Below are 15,476 nucleotides of genomic sequence, written 5' to 3'. Positions count from 1 at the left end.
CAAATAATAATAATAATAATAATAATAATAATAATAATATGGTAACAAAATAGTTGTTTTCGTAAATAAAAAATTTAACTTAAAAACAGGTAGGGATGATTAAGAAGAAACATTTATCGAGAATAAGATGGATTCTACTCTATATATATATATATATATATATATATATATATTATAGATGGATGATAATCAAACTTTATCTAAGACCCAATTCAGTCAAAACTTTGATCAAAGGGCTGCATCTAAAATTTATTTATGGGCTAATAGCAATATAGTTTGACACGTAGAATGATGGGAAGACACATCAGGCCACAGGTTATTATTATTATTATTATTATTATTATTATTATTATTATTATTATTATTATTATTATTATTATTATTATTATTACTATTACTATTACTATTACCATTACTATTACTATTACTATTACTATTACTATTGCTATTGTTATTATTATTTTGTTAACCAAGGTGTTCGGCTAGTTTACGTGCACTTCGACTAATCCTCGGGGAGACTAGCACAGCAATCCATTGCCATGGTCTCCACTTAAATCGCAAATGCATAGATGAAGAATCGAATCTGGGACCGTGCACTTATCCACATAATCCCCAATTCGCCCTAACCATCTAAACAACCCACGGATAGATCTAATTGTTAAAGTCCATCTCAAACTTTTCTGTGTATTTAGAGGAGGTAGCGTTTAAAGTTAGCTAGCTACCTATTTTGGTACCATATGATACATATCTTTTTTTCCTACCCAAATGTCATTAATGCACATGGATTCCTAAAAATTTTCAAAACAAATGGTCCGTGAGGTTATATCATGAGAAAGAAAGAGGGGGTTTAGGGGGTGGGAAGAAAAAATAATGTAATTTCTCACCAATGAGTTGGTGGAAAATTCAAAAGATTGGTAGGCAGATTTTAATGAGAAAAGAGAATGCGGGATCCACAGGTGGAATGTGAGAAGATATGCATAAGAATCTACACACTAATATTGTCGTGATAATCTTTTTACCTTATGCTTATGAGATATCGAGTCTAATGTTTTTTGGATGTGCATTGTTTTTCTATCAAGTGGGAAAATAAGTCAGATGATACTGAAATTTTATCTCAAACCAGAAAAATAAAAATCCAAAATGGGGATTTGGATTGATCTCGGATGTGTCCTGAACCGATGAAAAGCGGTTAAATGACCGAATCAAACACTATCTCAAACAAACCAAATGGTAAAATAAAGTGTTAAAATATTAAGGACTATCATAAGGTGCATGGACCACCAAAGGATGCATGGGCATACATCACAAAGAAGGGTTTTGGCAAAAAATTACAGACGTGCATTTAGAGACACCTTCCCCACCTAAATCTAATTCTATAAATACCAGTACCTTTTTCATCATCTCCACCTAAAGCTCTTCCCTACTAGTTCTCTCTTTCTTCTGATATCCTTTCCTATTTCATATCATCATCTTCTTGCTTTAGAAAGACAAGGGTGTCACCACCTACACTGAAGAGATCAGTGGCCCAATCGCTCCTGCTAGGATCTTCAAGGCTGGGATCCTTGATGCACACAACTTACTTCCCAAACTCCTTCCTGACAAGATCAAGAGCATTGAAGTTCATGGAGATGGAGGGCCTGGATCCATTGAACAGATCAACTTAGCTGAAGGTTTGCCTTTAATTTCCATCTTTCTCTCATATGAGCACTATTGGTGTGAGAGAATTGATTTGTAGAGAATTGCCACTTAAATCAGAACCCATAAAAAGAAATTGATTCTATTTGAACTATTTTGATTAAGGGATTGGTTCAAGTTTAGTTATGGGACCTGAAAAAGATTGGGTATATACCAATTCACCCATTTAAATCGATATTTCATATAGTTTAATAAAGGGAAGAAGATTGCTGTCAGGCTGCATGGCCTTAGTACAAATGTGGGGTTAATGAGAGAATGCACGCATCAACAAGGGTAGGATTCTTTGGTTTAAGAGGCAGACTGATCATTTCATCATGGTCTTGTGTGTGGTCAAATTGCACGCAACTTGGCAGATTTTTTTTTTCTTTTAATTACATAATAAATATTTATTAAAATTTACTAAAACTAAATTTTGCAACATTTCATTGACGAAGAAGTAACATCTTTATTCTTGTCTAACATGTAGGCAGCCCTTTACCTTTCAAATGCATCAAGCATTGGATCGAAGAACTTGACAAGGAGAATTTCATGTGCAAGCATACTTTGATCGAAGGTAGTGAAATTGGGGACAAGATTATAAAGGTTGTTGAAATAGTCAAGTTTGAGGCCTCTCCAAATAGAGGATCCATTTGTAAGATTACTAGTGAGTTCCACACTGTTGATGACCATGAGGTGAAAGAAGAAGAAATTAAGATTGGAAAAGGATATGGCAAAAGGGATATCCAAGGTTGTAGAAGGTTACCTCTCGTTGAACCCAAATGCCTACGCTTAGGACTCTTTTTCTAGAGCTCTATATAGTGTCAATACAACAACTATGGCTCAATAATAAAGAAGTCCTCCATTGTGGTTGGGCTCTCTCTGTCTCTCTCTCTCTTTTTAATTTGGATGAATAATACTTCAATAAAAAGGGATTTTCTTCAAATATTTGAATGTGAAAAGACTTTTTAATGACGCTTAATGTATTAATGGTTTAATGATTTAGAAGGATTTATTTATTTATTTTTAATGTTTCAATTAGATAAATGTGGAACTCATTCTCAGAAGGGGTCAAAACCAGCAAAGATATCCAATTTTGTTAGACAAAAAGAAAATCTTGGAAGATCCATGTCATAGCACAAATTTTTCTATGTGTCAGTATATAGGATCCTGTTCTTTATTAAAGCTGAATCCTATAATTTTTTCGTATTATAAAGCTATTATGTTGGAGTTTTTTTCATTTACGAGAAGGTTTTTTGAACAAGTGACATAGAAGAGCCGAGCATACCAATAAAGTGTAATAAAACAATATCATACATTAAAGGGCAGGAAAATTATCATCCGTGAGAAGAGGAGAGATAAACACAAATAGGTCTAATGTATCAAGCCCCAGTGGCTCAAAGAATCATTTTCCTTTAGAAAATTTTCAAGTTTACCACTTGAGGTTTACACTATTATTAAGACCATATCCCATACTACTGACAATTACACTTAACCTTTTTTACCATCACACTCCTTTAGCGAATAATTGTTAAGTAATGAGGTTAGACTTAAGTTTTTGAAAGACCAAAATACCCACATAACTGTAGAAACACAACCCTAAAACGATGCAGAAGATAATGAAAAAAACAAAACAAAAAATGCATACGGATTTTACGAGGTTCGGCAAGGTTGCCTACGTCCTCGGTGAGATGAGATCCTGCTTCACTATCAATGGAGAATAGGGTTACAGAGCTCCCCCTCACACCTCTCAGTATTACTTGCATTATAGAGAAAGAAACTCTCGCTACAAATATATAGTGAAAAAACTCTAATCCGGAAAGTACAAAATTGCCCTCAAATAAAAAATTCGAGTAGGGGGCTGTGCCCCCCCTACACCCCCTGCTATGCAGGGGGGCCTCCTGCCCCCCTTGCAACCCCCACGGCCCACTAACCGGCTAGCGGGACCGCCATCCTGCCTGTGTAGGTGTTGCACCAGTACTCTCTAGATTAAACTGTGATGGAATACAAGACATCGTACACCAACAAAGTACCAGGTGACCGGAGTTAGTTGCACTTCAGTGCACCTACCTCCCAATTGGATAGAATACTGTCTTGATCCTAGCCTTGCTCTTCTTCCATTAAGATTAGGAATTCAAATAGTTAGAAAGAATTAAGAAGCTCCTTGCGATCCCAATTTGTAGGTCTCATACTCACGTTCAAAAGATCACCATTAAGTTGCAGTTTTACTTACCTTCGTTGGAGGTTGATGGTTCCTCAGGTGGCGGGAGCTAGTTGCAGCAATAAAGTTGCTCATGAGTCCAGCGGTTAGTTTGGGTTGGGTTGGGTTGGTTGGGTTGGGTTTCTCTACTGCAGAAGGGCTAGTTTAGTTCGAGTTGAATTATTCTGTTTGAGTCAAAAGGGTAATATAATCATTTCAACTTCAGAGTTAACATGGGGTAATATAGGTAAGGGTGTCAATCAATTCGGTTTTGGTTAGTTGGTTCGATTTCGATTCGGTTCCAAATGAGGATATGGTGGACCATAACCAAACCGAGAACCGACTCGATTTCGTATTTAGATATTCAAACTGATTCAATTCGGTTCGATTCGGTTTCGATTCTAATTCGGTTCTGATATTCGATTTTAATTCAGTTTGTACCTCAGTTTAATTCGGTTATAAAAAACGGTTCCATTTTTGAACTATGACTGTGATGGACCAAAGGCCATAATGGACTCAAATTACCGACTTGGTTCTCTAATTTTTGTCTTGTGCATTCCATCAATCATAAAGTTTCTTTAGATAATTATTCAAAATCACTTATTAAAGATTATAAAACCCATAAAAATCTGATCATAGCATAGTCAAAACATATATCAGATTATGACCTACAAGATAAAATTGTAAATGTCATTCTCAAATAAGATCTAAGCTAGAATAAAAAAAAGCATAATAACATGTCCAACGCGCCCAGTCTCTTCTAAGAGTCAAAAACTCAAAAGGGAATATGGAAAATCCCTCCTAAGTCTTAGCGATAGTAGGGTTTTTTTTTTTTTTTTTTTCCATTTTTTTGGTTTTAACTTTTAAGAGTAATTCAGTTTGGTTTCGGTTTTGAACCGGTGGTTTTAACATCCTTAATCAAAATCGAACCAAACCGAATAGCAATACTCACATACCCAGACCGAATATGAACCGAATTTATTCGGTTTGGTTTGGTCCATTTAATTGGGCTCGGTTTCGATTTCGGTTTTGATTTGAAATTGACACCGTTAAATATAGGGGAGGTAAATGTAATTATTAGTTGTAAGGGGGTATGACCTTAATAATAGGGTAAACCTCAAGGGGTTTGCTTGTAATTTTTCTAAAAAAAATTGAGAAAAACGATCTAACATATGGAAGTTCCCAAGTCCGGACCAGCTCCCCACATGGGGACAGAAAATTGAAATTCCCACTGTTTCTTTCCGTTCGTCATTAAATAGGTGTTGGCTATAGAGATAATGGGAAGCATTATTCTCTCCTCCAAAAGGGCAGTTGATCCGGACCCAAGTAAGATCCAAGGATGTCGGAGACGGGGAGAGAGACTCAATTACATACATATATCCAACAGTCAGAATTGTCACATTTCTCTCTAAATCTCATTCTATAAATACCAGTAGCTTAGCTTACTCGTCACCTCCATTCAAAGTTTTTGCCAATCAATTCTCTCTCTTTCTTCTTATCCTTTCATATTTCATATCATCATCTTCTTGCTTTAGAAACTAAAATGGGTGTCTCTACCTTTACTGAAGATATCAAGAGCCCAATCGCTCCGGCTAGGATCTTCAAGGCTGGGGTCCTTGATGCACGCAACTTACTTCCCAAACTCCTTCCGGACAAGATCAAGAGCATTGAAGTTCAAGGAAGTGGTGGGCCCGGAACCATTGAACAGATCAACTTAGCTGAAGGTTTGCCTTAATTTCCTTCTTAATTTCTTCCCATTTTCAAGGAAAACCTGTTATAACGAGGAATAAAATCATATATCTAAAGCCATGGTTTTCTTCCTAAAAAAAAGAATAGGATCGAGTTTTCCTAAGGCCACAGTGAACAAGCATCCTTTAAACACGTGGATGTGAACTATTTTCTTTTGGTAATCTGGGAAAAAAAAATATTCCCTTCATTTTTATTTAAAAAAAAAAAGCTGCCCGACTGCGTGTAGGCGCCTGCACCTAAACATAGAAAGTGAAAAATGATCACCCCAATCTCTTTAAATAAAAATCTCACACCTATTAGATGCACCTACACAAGCACACTCTCATTTACCCCACACTGATGGAACGACCTTCTTGTTTGGGTAAAAAATATGTTGCGTAGACAACTCAATTAGACCAGATATAGGTTCCCAGCTCAAAATCATGTTTCAAGCGAAACAAATCAAGCCACATGATACAATTTTGTAGAAAATAATACTTTAAAGTCCAAGGATTAAAGTATTGGTATCGGTCGACTAAACTTAAGATATGTATTGAAGGGTATTGTATCATATCATGTCGAAAATATACTAAGATATGCTAAAGATCAAGAATTAAAGTATTAGAATTGATCGCCGTATTGATTGGCTAAATTTAAGATACGTATCGTATAGATATCAGAGATACTTTAAATCATGTCAAATAAACAGAATGTTTGCAACATTTCATAGACAAAGAAGTAAAATTTTGATTCTTACTTAACATGCAGGCAGCCATAGCAAATGTGTAAAGCACCAGATCGATGAAATTGACAAGGAAAATTTCATATGCAAGCATACTGTGACTGAAGGTGTTGTAATCGGAGACAAGATCAAAAAAATTGTTGAAACAGCTAAATTTGAGGCCTCCCCAGATGGGGGATCCATTTGTAAGACAACTTCTGAGTACCACACGGTTGATGACTACAAGGTTACAGAAGAAGAACGCAAGACTGCCAGGGATATGGCAAGACGGGTCTACAAGGTTGTGGAAGCTTACCTCTTGGAGAACCCAAATGCCTATGCTTAGGATTCTCTTTCTATAGCTCTATATGGGGTAAATGGAGCTATTTTCAGACAATAATAAAGAAGTCCTCTATTTAGGTTGTGCTTTTTCTATAGCTCTATAAGGGGTAAACAAAGTAAATATCAGAGCTATTTTTAAATAATAATAAAGAAGTTTTCTACTTTGGTTGTGCTTTCTTTCCCTTTTTATTTATTTATTTATTTATTTATTTTGGTGAATAGAACTTCCATACATATAGATTTATATGAAATTTTTATTGTTGATTTCCATAAAGAGATCGGGAAAAGACTTTGTAATAAATTAATGATGATTAATATATTAAGGGCAAGAGATCACTACCTAGTTGTCTGGCCTCGCATCTGCGTTGAGGCTAATGAGATGGAGCATGAATATGTATGGGATTCTTGATTTCATCAGGTGTGGGGTAGTAATTTTGTAGGCTCCTTTGTCTGGACGAATGAACAATGCGACTAGGTAGAGTTCTTTTCCCATATATTAGTTTTAGGTTTTTGGTTTAATGACCGAGTCTTTGCCCCAATTGTTGCAAAATCCGTTTGAGAGCCAATAGTTTTATTTCTAGTTTCATTCTGGAAAAAAATCCATATCAAAATGAAAATAGATTTAAAATTACCTCACTTACATTCATTGGTTGAACTTTTCCTTCTTTTTATTTCTTACATAGGGAAAATTTCTCACTCCCCTGTACTTACTCTATATTTACTCAAACTCCCTTACTCAAAACTTCTTTTTTCTAATTCCCTTAAAAAAGCAAACTTTAACCTATCTTTTTCCCCTGTTAATTCCCAAAATTACACTTACACCCCTCTCTTCCCACAGCCCTTGATAGCACCCCTCTCCCACAGCCTCTCTCCGGCATCTCCCCACACCCTCTGTTTGCCATCACCTCTCAACCCGCCTTCCCCTTTATCATGACCCACCCCACTCTATTGGTTATGATTGTATTTGATTAAGATTTGAGCTAGAGCATAAAGAAGCTCGTTCCATAAATCAGGCACTCTAGGGAGGCACCAATGGTTGCAATATTGGTACCTCAATGGCAATATCCGCTCCCCTCATCTTTCATCTATATTGAATGCGGCATTTTTCCTATAGTCTCTTCTAACACTGAATCTCAGAATCTTTCCCCCATTGTCTTTCCTGGTTCATACTTGGAGTTGGAAAGGTATTAGAAAGAACTCAAATTTGATATCGCCTGCTTCCCATATGAAAGCCTAGAAGATGATGCATTTTCCCACTTCAAAAGCGAAGTAACAAGAGGTTCCCACCGTTTGGCAGACCCTTCTTAGCGGGTGGGGCAGGAGTTGCAAAGTGGGTAGCTTGTTGTAGAGTGGAAGGTGGGAGTCAGTGGTGGTGCAAGGAAAAGAAAGTTTGAATAGAGGAGTCTAAGTAAATATAGGATGAATATAGGAGAATGATAGAAATTTTCACTTTCTTTTATAACGAGTCAATTGGCTAAAGGTGGAACCATCCCCAGAAAAGGTCGAGGCAGTACACTTTTATTTTTATCTTTTTGTTAAGAAGGTAAAACCAATACACATACATTTTGTTAAACAAAATAAATATTTGGAATTAAGATATGAAGTTAAATCTTTTTTTCCCTCTTCCCTTCTTAGCCTCTAAAACAAAGATTTTGGGTAATCTAATGCTGAGTTTGGAATGTATTCTCAGAATAGATTAGGGGGTCTAAAATGTACTTGAAAAAGAAAAAATAGAGAAGAAAATGGGATTATGTGATTTTTTTTTAAATAAATATTAAAATTTTTACTCAAGAATGAGATAAATTATAATCAAATCCCAATACGGAGAAAATTTGACCAAAATGCAGGTTCTAGAATATAGTTTTCAAAAAGAATGCTCAAGTTGGATCCTCCATGTCTAGAGATAGGACACTTGAAAAAGATGTCCTCACCCCTCTGATTGAAATTGAATGTTTGTGGACACATTCTCAACAATTTGTTGGTAGCTTAGTGAAAAGAACTCCTTGCCTCATCATCACTCGAGTCGACTGGTTATGAGTTTAAGTCGACATATTTCACTATTGCTTGTTGGTCTCGTAAAAGCATTGCTTGCCGTATGAGGTTATCACTATCATGGAATATTCTTTTTTCTTTACCAAATAAATAAATAAAATAAGTAGTATAAACCACGAAGTAAGATAATGATGACATTGAAAAAAAAAAAAAAAAAAAGATAATAATGGAAATACAAACTTTTACTCCTTTATCATCAAGTCTGATTTCAAAGTCCAATTCAAACTTTTCATTGTATTTAATGAGCTAGTGTTTAAAATTAGCCATTTATTTTGGTTGATGTGCTAGTTTATTCTACAATTTCTACATGAAGCTATGACAATGGAGTCGGCTTAGAGAGTATTAGTCCCACGCATATATTTTGTTCTAACCCAAATGCCACCGCATGCACATGGGATTTTAAATAGGTTAATCATTTATCAAATTACAAATTTACAGGACAAAGAAATCCCAAATGATGTAGTAAGAAGGCTTGTTTGTGAAGCTCACTATTGTTTAATGAGTTCTCACCTCAAAACTACGTTTTCTTTCTTATCTTCTCCCGACACTGAAAAGGAAGTACCCAATGCATGAGGCTCCTACTACTACGACCTGAGGATAGCAGAGAAGCAGCCCATCTATATCAGTCCAGACAAAAATCCGGACTCTTTCAGGACTTCTCACTGGGACGAAAATTTTGGAAAATGAGAATTCAGAGCGATTGAGGATGATTCAAGAATTCTTCAAACAGTTGGGAAGACCGACTTCATTATCTGAGCTCTCGTCCAATTGCAGTAGTAGATTTTCAATTTTCTTGAACAAGGACGTCGAACAATATACAAGAGAAGAAAATCATAAAAAGTAATTCAGACAAAATACCTGATAATGGAGGAAGAAGTAACCAAATTTAACATGATTCGCAGTAACACTAAACAGTTCTTGGTAATGGCAGCAGTCTTTGGCTTTCTTCTTGAATGGAATCCAAATTACTCAGCTGAACAAATGAGGAACCTCTAAATCCTCCCGAACACATGCCAATTCTTGAACAAAACAAGCTAGAGAACACACCAGAACATGCCGAAACCCTAAAAACTTCCGATAATCCTTGCAATAACTTCTTTAATTGCTTCAAGAAAACATTCCAATGCAAGAAAGAGCTAATGGAAATGCTAACAATCTGCAGAGAATTTTGTTTCTATATTTACAAAACATTCAACCAGCAGAGACGGAGAGAAGCATAAACCCTAGCATCCACAAACCTGAACGAAGAAGAAACGAAGAAGAAAGAAGAGGAAGGGAGAAATAGCATTCTGAAAAAAAGGGATTTGATTCACAGCCGTAGGATTAGAATAGAACATGTGTCGCATGTAAATAGCGAATTGGTAGAGAATTGATGGATGAAAAATTGGAGAGGAGTCACAATCCGGATCGAGTCCTCGTACAAGAACCTAAGTTTTGATTCTCGTACAACTAAAAGGTGGACGTGTGTAATTCACGTATTATCTCTCCTAATTTTTTGATCGGTTACCTATCTCTTCCTATTTTCTCTTTCATTCTCTTTTCCCATACATCTTCTCTCTCCTCACAGTTTATAAAATTTTTTATATTTTAAAATTATGATTTAACATTAGTTTGTTATTAATCATAAAAAGAATTGACTCCCTTATCTTTTTTTTTTTTTTTTTGTTCTTTAAGTTCATTTTCTCTCTGTCTCTGTCTCTCTCTCTTAATCTCCTCTTATTTTCTCTCATATTCTCTTTTCCCATACTCCCTCTCTCTCCTCACGGTTTGTCAATTTTTTTTTTTCTAAAGTTCATTCTCTCTCTCTCTCTCTCTCAATTTTCATTAACATTTTTGTTTCAAGGCTCACTTCAAACCATCTACCACACCAGTACAAAGCAACCAAATAAAAAAAAAATGAAAACCAAGAATTTTTCCTCATTCATAGAGGATGGTTCACCCACCATCATAGGGTTCACAAATCTCTATAGGGTTTTATTACAAGTCCAAAATATCTTTTTAATATCATTTTCCATTCATATGAAGCCTATGATGAATGGATCACTGTCGTTAAAAAAAAACGAGATTTCTCCACCCATAGAGTTATCAAAAGGGTACTTTGGACTTGGGGTTTTAGTATAAATATTGTTGGAATCAATTGATTAAAATAATAAATAATAATTTAAATAAAAATAGAAAACAGTTTTTTTATATATATAAAGAAAAACAATGTACGGCATTTAAGTAGAGAAGAGAGATAAAAGGCATTTAAGTCGAGAGAGAGAGAGAGAGAGAGTGATAATAATATTGTAGGTAATCCCAATAGTAAAATTTAGTGGATTACGCGTGTCGGCAAAAGGCACATACGAGAACCCAAGACCAGGTTCTCGTACGAGGACTTGATCCAGACTCGATGAGTCAATCCTATTGACGTCAGTGTCATGCATTTAACGACCCAAAGTCTTTATGCCATACTCTCTGGTATACTTTATTATTCAGCATCCATTGAATCCGTTTGTCCTTCTGGCATCTATAGATCATAACTGAGTTTCTCGTCCTTTCTTTCCGAATGCTCGGCGGATGTACCTGTAGATTGACGTGGAACCATAACCCTCTTTCCTCTGAAAAGGTTTCCTTACCCGGGTGTTTATTTCCACGTGGATTTTTTTTTTTTTTTTTTGAGATTGGATCATCGAGCCAATCGAACAGTTGAGCATCTAACACCTGTCTCTTTTGTTTCTAAATATACCTTTCTTCACCCATATAACAGCAAAAAGTGAGGTAGGTGTTGGTTGATCACCCATACGACCGGATGATCGTACGGGCAATGGATCTATTTGCTTTTTTTGGGGTGGGGAGAGGGGAGAGGGGAGAGGGGAGAGGGGGGAGGGAATATGTTTCGATTATTTTAGATTGGCATTTATTAGAAAGGATCAACGATCACCTGATCATATGCCTTTCTTCACTTTTATAATAACAAATAAATTGACAGATATTGGATGCTGACTTGTACAACCAAGTTATCGCTGAGTAGCAGATCCAAACTCAACATTTATGCCCCTTTCACTTTCATTGTATTTAATTAATTAAGGTTATACTTTTTTTTTTTTAATGAAAAATAAAATATGAAGATAAATGTATTCCAATCTTAAAGAATCTAATGATGGATAATATTTAATAAAAAAAAAAGGGAGGGAAAGAGGCCTGAAAGATAGTGTAGACCCTGTGACACACATGGGGGGGGGAATGACAACCCTGCCACTCATGAAAAATGGAAATCCCTTCCTTTTTTAATGTTTATGCTTTGACACACTCTTCTATTGGCCCTACATTGGTGTAGAATATAGGGGCCACACTGTCATTCAAGGAACCCTCCCTTAAAAAAATAAAAATAAAATTAAAGCATCATATATATATATATATATATGGTGAAGGAATCAAATTGATTTCACCATGATGTTTTCATTGTTTATCATAGATCTACCTACTCATGGTGTTTTCCCATATTCATGAATTTTCACTATTTTATTTGTACATAATTTTTTCTTCTATGGGGGAGATGAAGCCATGAAGATTCAATGTTCTCACAGTGTGCACTTTCTCTCTCTCACATGATTTTTTTTTATTATTATTATCTTTTCTCATTTATTCTGAAAACATGGCCCCGTATAAATGATAGCTTTTTAAAGATATCAATTGATGTGGTGTGTATATTTTTTTCCATGCTCCAACTTGTAGTTTCTCTTATACATAATTTTTATTTTTATTATTATTATTTTTTGTCACTTGTTCTGAATACATAGGCCCTGCATGAATGATAGTTCTTTTAGGACACCAATTGGTGTGGCGTGTACTCTTTCCCAAGGAAGGAGATTGGGATCAAATTCTGTCATATGCAAATGTCTTTTGAGTCTTTGGAATTAGATATGAAAATGACTTCAATTTCAGTCCAAGAGAAACCTCCTTATGAGATGTTAATCACAGCTCTCTCTCTCTCTCTCTTCTAGATATAAATAGATTTTACATGTTCTCAAACTCTTAAAAAGTGTGACCTCAGAGAATTGAGAACCGATGCAACTTCACCATGAGAAGCATTAATTAATCACTAGAGGTTGGGAGAGTTAAAGCAATGGTTGGGGGTCCTGCACAGGTGGGGCTCCTTTGTTGCACAACAAAGGTGGCAGCACACATATCTAACGACTTGGAACACCTTGAGGCATGTGCTCGTGTGTTAGGGTGGTCCTTGTCTAGGTGTTCTAGGCCACCAAATATCCATTGTCACCCCTATTGCGCCACAGATCGAGGAGCCTCCCCCTCCCCCTCATTCATCAAACATTACAAAAATTATGTGCTCAGGAATTCCATAGACATGGGCTGTCCAACTAGCCTTTCGACAGTTGAGATGTGTGTCGGAGTCTTCAACTAGTTTGAATGAGACTCGACAAGTTGCTTATAGAAGGCCGACTACTACTTTAGTTCTTTCACAATAAGACAAAAAAAGAGAAAGACTCATAGAGATGAAGGGAGGAGGAAGATTTAGATTGGAGACTAACTTAAGATGAGGATAACAAATTCAACATGATCATTGTTGTAGTAGCAAGAAGGGGGTAAGTGATCAGATTCCTCTCTTTTGACTATAGAAATGAAGAGGAATAATAAAGCAATTGTTGTAAGTCGATTAAACAATTATAGCTTGGACTCTGAATGTGATTCATGTAAATGTGATTAATTAAGGGTTAATTACTATGATTCCTCTCCATTTGTTTTGTATTCACCATTGCCTCCCAATGGCATAGAATTTGGTCTCTATCCTAGACTTCCTCCTCTTCTAGTAAAATTAAGAGTTAAAATAGTTAGAAAGAACTAACAAGCTCATTAGTGATCGTCATAGGTCACCCAATTTTCATACTCACTGATAGAAGTGATGGAAGAATGTAAATCTCTGTGTGATTTTCATTATAGAGAGTAGTACATTTATTCATGAAACTGTATATGAAAGTCATTGGTACAGTTGGAGTAATACATGAAAGTCACTGGTACAGTTGGAACTACCTTGTGCTAACATTTATTACCATGTACATAGGTCAATATTGACAACTAATATTAACATCCCCCCTCAAACTTAAGGTCGGAGAGTTGATCCCAACTTGAGTATGGAAACTAGATTGTTAAAACGTCCTGGTAGGTGAGATATGGTGAAGATATTGGCAGTCTGATCAAAAGATGTAACTGGAATGAGGCGGAGAGTACCACGAACAAGATGTTGACGCACAAAGTGACAATCATTCTCTATATGTTTGGTACATTCATGAAAGACATCATTATGAGCAATCTGGATAGCACTTCTATTATCACAGTTAAGAATAGTGGCACCAGAGTGTGCCACCCCCATGTCTTCGAGTAGCCATCGTAACCAAAGAAGTTCAGAGGTTGTATCTACAATGGCAAGATATTCTGCTTCCATACTGGAGCGAGATGTAATAGTTTGCTTCTTGTTGCGCCAAGAGATAAGAGAATCGCCTAAGAAGAAGCAGTAGCTAGTAGTGGATCGTCGATCGGTGGGGTCTCTAGCCTAATCAACATCAGAATAGGCACGTAAGTCTAGAGAGGAGTGACTAGAAAAATGTAGACCATGAAAGATTGTGCCTTTGACATAGAGTAAAATACGAAGTACGACAGCATAATGGACTGACCGAGGAGCAGACTTAAATTGACTGACGAGATGCACTGCATAAGCAATATCAGGAGGAGTAACTGTGAGATATCCAAGGCTCCCAACTAACTATCGATATAGAGTTGCATCCTGAAGAGGAGTGCCATCAGTAGGAGTCAACCGGACATTTGGCTCGAGAGGAGTAGGAGCAGTCTTGTTGTCAGTCAATCCAGCACTAGAGAAGAGATCAGTTGCATATTTGGCCTGAGAAAGAGAGTATCCATCAAACCCAGAGGAGACCTCAAGACCCAAGAAATAATTAAGAGATGCAAGATCCTTCATCTCAAATTGTTGGTGAAGAAACTGTTTTAGTTCTAAGATACCAGCAGAATCATCACCAGTAATAATCATATCATCTACATAAAGCAAAAGAATAATGGTGCCTTTTGTAGATCTTCGAAAAAAAAGTGCATTATCATATGTGCTCGGTGTAAAGGAGTACTGGTTAATAGTGCTACTAAACATGGCAAACCAAGCACGAAGAGCCTATTTGAGACCATACAATGCTCGTTGTAGATGACATACATGATGAAGAGGATGATCATATCCAGGTGGTGGTTGCATATATACTTCCTCTTCAAGAACTCCATTAAGGAAGGAATTCTTCACATCCATCTAAAATAACGACCAATGGCAAAAAACAGCAACTGCTAACAAACTGCAAATAGTGGTAAGGCGGATAACAGGAGCAAAGGTCTCTTCATAGTCAATGCCATATTCCTAGGTGAATCCCTTTGCCACAAGATGTGCTTTATAACGCTTTATGGACCCATCAGAATGCGTCTTAACTTTATAAATCCACTTACATCCAATGGCCTTTTTATCAGAAGGCAATTCAACCAAATCCCAAGTGTGAGTTTTAATTAGATCTTGAAGTTCTTCTTTCATTGGTTGCTGTCAAAGAGGATTAGAACATGCTTCACGGTAGGTTTGAGGCTTATGGAGAGAACTAATGATAGAAAAGTAATGATAATCACGAAGACGAACAGGTAATGCTCTCTCCCTGGTGGAGTGACGAATAGGGTGTGAGTATTGTTATGAGGTAGAGGGCTCGAGAGATGTAGAAGAAC

The 15,476-nt window shown here is 36.4% G+C and overlaps 1 protein-coding gene, 1 long non-coding RNA gene and 2 pseudogenes across 2 annotated transcripts; 2 read left to right on the top strand and 2 right to left on the bottom strand.

The window, feature by feature from the left end:
• LOC122093961 overlaps positions 1–2,467 on the top strand; it is an 11,400-nt pseudogene extending 8,933 nt beyond the window's left edge.
• A 2,840-nt stretch (positions 2,468–5,307) lies between these two features.
• LOC122092685 (major strawberry allergen Fra a 1.07-like) lies at positions 5,308–6,826 on the top strand. Its single transcript, XM_042662916.1, has 2 exons — positions 5,308–5,595; positions 6,368–6,826. Exons 1-2 carry the CDS (start codon positions 5,415–5,417, stop codon positions 6,664–6,666), a joined length of 480 nt encoding a protein of 159 aa, XP_042518850.1. The 5' UTR covers positions 5,308–5,414; the 3' UTR covers positions 6,667–6,826.
• A 2,606-nt stretch (positions 6,827–9,432) lies between these two features.
• LOC122093151 lies at positions 9,433–9,991 on the bottom strand. The gene is made up of 2 exons (XR_006144363.1): positions 9,573–9,991; positions 9,433–9,466 (listed from the first exon to the last, which is right to left on the bottom strand). It is a non-coding gene; the product is annotated as an uncharacterized LOC122093151 (long non-coding RNA).
• A 3,824-nt stretch (positions 9,992–13,815) lies between these two features.
• On the bottom strand, positions 13,816–15,021 carry LOC122093959 (annotated as a pseudogene).
• Between the last annotated feature and the right edge of the window lie 455 nt (positions 15,022–15,476).

Source organism: Macadamia integrifolia, chromosome 11 (genome assembly GCF_013358625.1).
Source record: "Macadamia integrifolia cultivar HAES 741 chromosome 11, SCU_Mint_v3, whole genome shotgun sequence".
NCBI lineage: Eukaryota > Viridiplantae > Streptophyta > Magnoliopsida > Proteales > Proteaceae > Macadamia > Macadamia integrifolia.
This window is presented reverse-complemented; position numbering and strand designations above follow the sequence as displayed.

Excerpts from the sequence above, each read along its gene's own strand:
- LOC122092685 (XM_042662916.1), top strand. The coding sequence starts at position 5,415 with ATGGGTGTCTCTACCTTTACTGAAGATATCAAGAGCCCAATCGCTCCG. Across the intron at positions 5,596-6,367 it reads ACAGATCAACTTAGCTGAAG|GCAGCCATAGCAAATGTGTA; the intron begins GTTTGCCTTAAT and ends CTTAACATGCAG.